Source organism: Tamandua tetradactyla, chromosome 23 (genome assembly GCF_023851605.1).
Source record: "Tamandua tetradactyla isolate mTamTet1 chromosome 23, mTamTet1.pri, whole genome shotgun sequence".
NCBI lineage: Eukaryota > Metazoa > Chordata > Mammalia > Pilosa > Myrmecophagidae > Tamandua > Tamandua tetradactyla.
The window spans coordinates 21,427,871-21,436,681 of record NC_135349.1 but is presented as its reverse complement, the minus strand read 5'-3'; the positions used below and the strand labels follow the sequence as shown (position 1 = coordinate 21,436,681).

General features: G+C 32.6%; 1 protein-coding gene across 1 annotated transcript; it reads right to left on the bottom strand.

The window, feature by feature from the left end:
- Positions 1-1,724: 1,724 nt before the first annotated feature.
- Positions 1,725-2,651, bottom strand: LOC143666543 (olfactory receptor 8K5-like). The gene has a single exon (XM_077140220.1). It carries the CDS (start codon positions 2,649-2,651, stop codon positions 1,725-1,727), a length of 927 nt encoding a protein of 308 aa, XP_076996335.1.
- Positions 2,652-8,811: the final 6,160 nt, after the last annotated feature.

Genomic DNA, 8,811 nt, shown 5'->3' with positions numbered 1-8,811 from the left:
CATCACAAAGCTAATCTGCAAAGACTAAGAGAGTATTTTGTCTTTTCTTCTCTCTGTTTCTTTTTTTTTCTTTTTGGTTCAAGGTATTTAATAAAAATCTCTGTCAAGCCAACAGCTGCCCATATTTAAGATCAAACTTCAAAAACCCCATTTGACAAATATAATCTTTAAAACTATTTTAAAAAGTCAGAAAACAAGTAAGAAACTACAAACTATAGCAAGTTAACTACATAAATACCGAGTAGAGTAAAATCTAATATCCAGAGTAATCACTTTATATTATTCAAAATGTCATATTTCCAAAACAATGTGGCATACAAAGAAAGAACAATGTATGTCCCATTAACCAAAGAAAAATAATAATAATAACAAAAACTAGGGCTCAAGAGACATTGAGCTTATTAGATAAAGTTTTCAGATCAGGTGTCCTAAATATGCTCAAGAGCTAAAGGGAAACATGAACAAAAATTAAGAAAAACATGAGAATGATGACTCAACAAATAGGGTCTCAAATCCATAGATGATATTTATCTTATTTACCAATTCAGAAGTTCTTCTTAACACACTAGCTAAGCTAAAGCCAGGCAGTGAGTAAAAACTGGATTTTGTTGGCTTTGTGTAAATTATAGGGGCATGGTCAAGAATTTTCTCTTTTTTCTTTAATTATTTTGCTAAGAAGAAAATATGAAATAGAGGAAGGTTTTTGGTTTGTTGTTTGTTTAAAACAGATGATTTTAAAATGATATAAATATCTGTCCCCAAAATATTATAGTTACTAAATATGAAATAGTAAGAAAAAATACATTTTATATCATAGAATGTAGTTAATTAATTTGAGTTTTGTTCACCATACTATATGTATCTGGTATTAATGAATGGCTTTCCTGAGATTTTGGGTGCTCTGTAATGAAAATATTTTATGTGAGTATCTTTTGTTCTCTTAAGATGTTCCTTTTCCTCCTTTACTAATATAATATTCTCTAAAGTCATTAAAATAATAATAGAGATAATATGTGTCAATATTATCTTCTGGCTCTCACAATAGATTTTCTTCATTATGTTCTCCTTCAATATTTATCTTTAATGGGTTCTTTAGTCTTTCCAGTCAGTTATCTTAAATATCTTTCTTTTTACCCTTCTTCTATTCTCCATCTTCTCTATATTTGTTCACTTTCTAACGTTGACTATTTTGTGAACTGCCTGTTATGTGCACTTTTTAAATATGACCATAAAAATCAGAAAGTAGTGCATTACATGTGTCAAGAGTAAGAAAAAAAAACAAATGTCCATGATCAAATTTATTAAATCTATTTCCCACATATATGAGTAATGCATAGTTAATAGGAAATGATAATCATGGTAGAAATGAATGATAGATCAAGTAAATTCTTTTTGGTGTCAACAGAATACACAGAAAACTCTCAAGCTTTATATACACTGTGACTATTGATTCAGAGAATACAAGGAAAACACATTTAAGTCAATTATTTTCCTTAAAAACAAAACAAGACACAATGGAGTTATAAACAAATGGTTTATGGATATAGAGTGGTAGAGTGCAAAAGTGTTACATTCAGGAGAATTATGAGATTCTATGGAAGCATATAGGTTAAGTCTTTGTTAGAGAGCCAAAGAGAAAGTAATTCTATTAAAAATATGTCAAATGATATTCCCTCTTGTAATAAATTTGTGGAACAATATTCTATATCGAGTATCAAATAAGATCATGGAATCTTGAAGACTCTGTAGAAGGCATTTTTTACCTCTTTGTTCCTTAAACTGTAGATCAAGGGGTTAAGCATAGGGATGACTAAAGTGTAAAACACAGAGACCATTTTGTCACTTTCAAAAGAGTGAACAGAGTTAGGTTGTACATACATAAATAGTAGAGTCCCATAGAACACAACCACCACAGTCAGATGAGAACCACAAGTGGAGAACGCTTTTTTCTTGCCCTGGGCTGAGTGCATTTGAAATATGGCTATCAGTATTAATATGTAGGATACTAGGACTGAGAGAAGGGAGGAAATCAAATTAAATGCTGCAAATACCATGCTCATTAATCCTAGTTCTCTTTCATTGGAACAGAGCATAGATGTCAAGGGAATATTATCACAGTAGAAATGACTGATGATATTAGAACCACAAAAGGTCAGTGTAAATATCTTAATGGTGAACATCAGAGACAGAAACGTGCTGTAGAGGTAGGGGACACCCACAAGCACATTGCAAAGTCTCTGGTTCATTACAACACTGTACAGCAGAGGGTTACAGATGGCCACATAGCGGTCATAGGCCATGGTTGACAATATGAAAAATTCACTGATAATGAAAAAAAGGAAAAAAGCCAATTGCATGGCACAGGCATAATAAGAAATTGTATTTTGCTTCTCAACAAAATTTACCAGCATCTTGGGACAAATGACGGTAGAATTGCCAAGATCAATGAAAGCCAGGTGTCTGATAAAGAAATACATGGGAGTGTGGAGGCGGGAGTCCACCTTGGTCAGGGTGATCATGCCCAGATTGCCCACCAGCGTGACCATGTAGATGAGGAGAAAGACCCCAAAAAGGGGACCCTGCAGCTCAGGGCGCCTTGTGACTCCCAGTAGAATGAATTCAGATGGCACTGTCAGATTCTGTTCGTTCATTTTATCCTGTTATCTTTTCTGGAGAGAGACAGAAATGTTGGTATGAGTTTTCATGTAACATTATATAAACATAATACTTTTAGAAATAATGAAGAATATTTTGTATAGTGAATGATAGGATATTAATTCTCAAGTCTGATTTTGAAGTAATTTTAAAAAGTTCTATCTTTCCAATATAGGGGGTCCCAAATAAAACACATTGTGCACTACAATGACACAAATTAAACCATTAATAGAACCAATAATGTTTGAAGAATATCCACTGACAACATAACCCTGCATGTTTTAATATAGAATTATTATATTTTATTTATTTACTCAATGAATTCACAGCTTTTATGTAGTACACTTCAATTTTTTATGTTCTTTTAAATTTTCAGATCGAGAGGCAGATAGAAACAGAAACAAACGGAGGTTCTATTTTATGGTCCCTCAGTTGCACCCTGCGTGGAGCCTTAGTAGTGCACTCACACAGTGATTTACATTCCTAAAGGTTGTGAAAGTGAGATGATCATAATCAGTTGATCATCATGATTACATCTATCATCAATAAGGTAATCTCTTTCCATTTTGTTTTCTGTTCCATTATACTTTATCTTAATGTTTGGTTGCATTGAAATGTCTACAGGAATTATTGGGAGCCTGCTATGTGTGAATTAAAGTTTCATTTAATATTAGTAGATATATGGATGTGGTCCAAATTAGTGACATATATAGTTAAACAATGTGACATGTTCTAGGTGACAATCATTCTTAAGTTCATTCTCAGCAATCCATATGCTGAGGTTTGTCAGAGACTTGATGACTAGGAATACTTTTATTTCTGGGTTTTATGAATTATATTTCCATTATCTGTTTGTTCATATATGAACTTTTTTTCATCTTTTTTTATTCTAAGTACATGTTCATGCCTCAGTATTCATTTTGAATTTTTTTGATAGTTGCAGTTTTTATGAACTTCAAAAACCAAATGATCTGGTTCATGCATGTTAAATTCATAGTTTATATCAATATTCAAGCAACTTGATTATTTGATTTTGTGTGCTTTATATCCTCTAACATATCACTGTGCAGATGAAAGTCTCTATTGACTGTATCCATTATTTATTTGCATATTTATTACATCACATATTGCAACATTCAACTTTTTTTCTACAGCTGTAGAATGGAAAATTTAGAGTATGACACTGGATTTTCAAAAAAATTCACCCCTTCTTTTCCTACAATTACACAGGGAAAGTCACCAAGTCAAAGTACAATTGCCCCAATTGAGCTAGAGCAGCTGCTTTATGTTAATCCATTTGAAACACCTTTCAAACTTCTCTTGCATTCAGATTCCTCTCAATGAAAAGCTAGGATTCTGCAAGCACAATTTTTAAGTACAACAATAATGTAGTTCAAAATATTCAGATGCAGAAAATGCAGAATGGAATTATATAACTTAATGAAATATGCAGGTTTAGGTACACAAGTGTCATGTAGAGACTTCCAGCCCACCTCATTTCCCCATCTCCTCCAACTCCAAGGTCCAAGCCTGCAGTTTGGAGCAGCTGTAGTCCAGAGCAACCTGGAGGCATTTGTATGTTAAAGGTGATTTTTGGTCCTTGAGCTGGTGAAACTTTCAGGAGAATGGCAGCTATTCTAGGATTCTGCTCATTTTAGCTGATGATTTTGTCAGCCTGGTCAAGGAGATTGGGATTGGCAAGCCCCATCTCCACTTCCTGTATTAGGTTGGCTGCTGTATTTGCATTGAGAATCATTTCCCACCTAGTCCCCTCTTCTACCTTGGTATACCAATTAAAGCTCAGGCCCATTTTAACATTGTATCTCATCTTTGAATTATTACAGGCCCTGCTCTAATAATTTTATTGTAAAAAAGGAGGTATAGTGGATTGAGCAAAAGAGATTCAGAATGCCAGTATCAGTTATATTAATTTGATGGCGTCAACATTTTGCTAGAATAATTCTAGCACTAATTGAGTCTATCTCCATTTTCAGTGTCAGGTACTACTTACCTTTGAATAATATTTGAGTTATTTTTCCTTGCTCCTTCCCTGTTATATCTTTTATCTTTTTGAAAGTGATGATATGCACATTTTAATACCTCCTGCTGAGAATAACCATTTGAACAGAGGAGACAAAAGGTTGCAAAGGAATAACTGAAATTTCAATATTGAGTCATGGTGTTGTCACTTAGGATTTTCAAGAGATCCTCCATAATTCCATATCTGCTAAAAATCATGGTATATACTTGTCAGTTTACTCAATCATTTTGTAATGCTGATTCTGAAAAAAAACAAGCAAATGAAAAACTAGATTCTGTGGTAAGAACCTGAATAGAGAAACAACCCCAAGAGGGGCAAGTTTTTCATGTGGCTCACTTATCTAAAAAATATTCACAGTTTATCAATTATTGTATAGGGCATAATTATGCTAAAATATTTTATTTTTTATCAAGTAATGCACTGGATATAATACTGCTACAAGAAATGTGTGTCATTTATCAAATATTCCATAAGACATACTTACACTAAAAAACATCTACTCATTATTTAATCTCAATTTTATATTGAGATTAATTTGAAATTAATTAATTTCTGGGTTCATGTATATTATCAGGCAATCCTGAAATGATTCTATTAGTTAGATCATTGATGAAGTCTACAGATACTTTAACTCCCTCTTCTCTTGTATCCAAATGTCACTATCATCCCACACAAAGCAAATAGATCTTGGGCACATGTTCATTTCACAGAGATTAATGCCCTGAAAACAATGTACTGCAGGAGTGAAGCCTTATCAATGAAGGAGATAATGTGTGTTGTTGTAGTCCTTGATGAGATCAGCTCTCTCAGTACCATCAGAAATAACCAAAATTTATTATGTAATTGGAAAGAAAGGCAATTCTTATCCACTCACCTTAAATCAAGTACTGCATTTTTTTCTTGCAAAGTTCTGCTTCTCTCCTTATGATGGGAAGAATTTATGGTTTACATCTCCAATTGTGATTCTCCCTGAGGAAGCAATGTGTGATACATTCTTATGTCCAAATCATCTGAGAGACTTCAAATATTGTCTTCATGTACTGACTAATGATGTAAGACATCCTCCCTATTCCCCAGTGAGAGAAGTTGAGAGCAATGGAGGAAGGAACAAAACAACATAAATAGTTTGTACAAGTCCATGGGGGTCCTACCTGATGTAAAGGCACTCATTACACAGAGTCAGTGATTAAAGGTACAATGGGGAAAACAATTAGAAATCAACTCAATCCTGGTAAAATTGTACAGTTGCAAAGTCATGCTGGAATAGTAAATGACATTACAAAACAGATTTTTTTCATGAATTTATATCTATTAACAAAGAAAAAATACAATGTTGTCATTATGCTAAAAATGTGTCATTTGAAATTTAGAGTTCAGAAATAGAACACATGTCTACAGCCTGTTGAGAATCAATAAGAGTGTCAAGTACATTCAATAGGGAAAGAATGCTTCTTGGGAAACCTGTACTTCTATAACAAAAGAACAAATTTGATACCCTTCTTTACAGCATACACAAAAATAAATGCAATGAATAAATAACCTAAATATAAGAGCCAAATCCAAAACTCACAAAAGAAGATATTGGAGAAAATCTTCATGCCCTTAGATTCAGCAATGGATTTTTAGATGACAACAAAAGCAATAACAGCAAAAGAAGAAATATTTAAATTGGAGTTCAACAAATTTAAAACTTTCGCACATCAAAAGACATCAGGAAAGTGAAAAACACCTATATAATGGGACAAAATTGTTACAAATATTTATGATAAGAATTTATTATCCAGAATATATAAAGAACACCTGCAATTCAACAACAAACAACCCAATTAAAACATGCCAAAACTTAAGAGTCTTCCTCTGAAAAAGAAGTACAAATGGCCAATAAGCACATGAAAAAATGTTCAATACTAAGATTATCACTATTAAATTCTCCTTTGTGGCTGGTTTGCTGAAATCATTTATACTTCATGAGGGAGTGTATAATTATATCAAATATTTTCCTTCATTGATTAAGATTATCATGGTTTTCTCTCATTTGTTCCTCCATATGTTGATTTACATTAATTTTTGAATAATAAACCCACCTTGTATTCACAGAATACAGCCCACATTCATTATATATTAAGCCTTTAGTATATTATTTTATTCCATTTGTTAATATTGTATTGTGTATTTTTAGTGTATATCTTTATGATTGTGTTCAAAATTCTATTTCTTATACTGTTATTTTTTTCAGGTTTTCAGAGAAAGCTTATTTTGACCTTATAAAATGTGTTAGGAGTGTTCATTTCTTTTATTATTTTTTAAAAAGGTGCATCAGATTGGAAATATTTTTCTTTAAATTTTTGGTAGAATATATCTGAGCAATTATCTGATCTCAGTGTTTTCTTTGTGGTAAATTTATGTTATATTAAAAAGATTTAGTATATGGCTATTAAGAATTTCTAAACTTTTTTCTTTTGTCAATATTTCTTTTCATGTCATTTTTCCATTTCATCTATTATTTTAAATTCACATATTTCATCATAATGTTTCCTTTCTGTATTATTATGGAAAATGTTGTTTGTATGTGTATTCCTTCTTAAATGAATAATGATTTCATAGCTTATTTTAGTCATCTCTGTTTCTCTCTGGGTATGTCTCTGTAACTCTCTCTCTTCATCTGCTTCCTTAACCCTTAATAAGGGTTTTTAATATGATTGATTTGTGTAGTAACATAGTTTACTTCCATCTTATATATTATTTTTTTAATTATTTCATTGATTTGTCCAACTGTTTTTTATTCCTTCCTCATTATTTCATGTTTAATTGGATTCTATTTTCTGAGTTTATTTTTACTGAATTTCTTATATTCCTAATATATATATATACTTAAAAGTGTAACTTTTCTTTGTAGCACTGCTTCATACTGAATCAGAAAAATTTTTTGATATTTTCATGATTTTACTATTATTTCCATTGAAATCCTTTCTGATTTCCCTCTAATTATTTTGAAAAAGTAGATTACTTAAAAGAAAATTTTTAAAAACTTCAAAATGTTTGAGATTATATTGTATATTTTATCAAATTTCAGTTTAACTTCATTAGAGTCAGGGAATATACTAAGTAATATATTTTTATTGTGGTAAATTTATGTAATAGTAAATTTACTATTTTAAAATGTACAATTCAATGGCTTTTAGTACATTCATTATATCGAGCAACTATTGCTGGACTCAGGTCCTGGATTCTTTTGCCAGACACACCCAATAACCAATTCCTGAGACACAGGAGTTTCAAAGAGACAAAGAGTTTATTACTAAGCATGTAGTAGGAGAGCAGAGGGTATAGCAGACCAAAATCCATCTCTCTGAACTGCAATAATTCTGAAAGTTTTATTGTTGTGCAAAACCTGGAACAATGCTTCAAGCCTCCAGGAACATTCCACAGAAACAGAACAAACCATGGTTGAGGCTCAGAAGTTTCAGGAAGTAGGTTTTATTCATCTATGGCCATAGGGCTCAGCTGAGTAGCCTCTGAAAGTCTGAGTCCCCAACAGTGGTTGGCTCAGGGTTTTAAGGAAAGTGCTTGACTACGTGCCAATGTTCAGAAGGAGAGGGGCCTCTACAAAATTTTTCTTATCCTGCCTAAGTGCAGTTTTAAATGTTCTGGGGGCAAGTGAGACTTTCAAAGGGGAAATGGCATGAGTAAACAGGGGTCTGCCTGCTGTGAGAGGAAATGGCTTGGGCAAACAGGAGCTGCCTGTTACATTATTAGAGAAAAAGATGGGCAAGGTTTAGGGTACTAAGTTCAGTGGTCCCAGATAATATTAGCAATGATCCAATTATTGAGCATGTGCAGCTTGATTACATGTTTAGTCAAAGAATGTACATAAGAATATGGCAGAATGAGGTAAAGTGACTTGTAGTTTAAAGTCTAAGCTACTGTGCATGTCAAATGGGCCCATTTTGGTTACATCCAGGGACAGTTATCAAGATAACTTTGGATTTGGGGTGGGTTGGTCCTGGGCTAAGCCAAGACCCTTCATTAATAAACATATTAGGGGCTATCTTTAATGATCATAAACTCTAAAGTTAAGAAACTGGATAACTGGGTACAAATAAAGGTTAGTCACA

Excerpts from the sequence above, each read along its gene's own strand:
- LOC143666543 (XM_077140220.1), bottom strand. The coding sequence starts at position 2,651 with ATGAACGAACAGAATCTGACAGTGCCATCTGAATTCATTCTACTGGGA.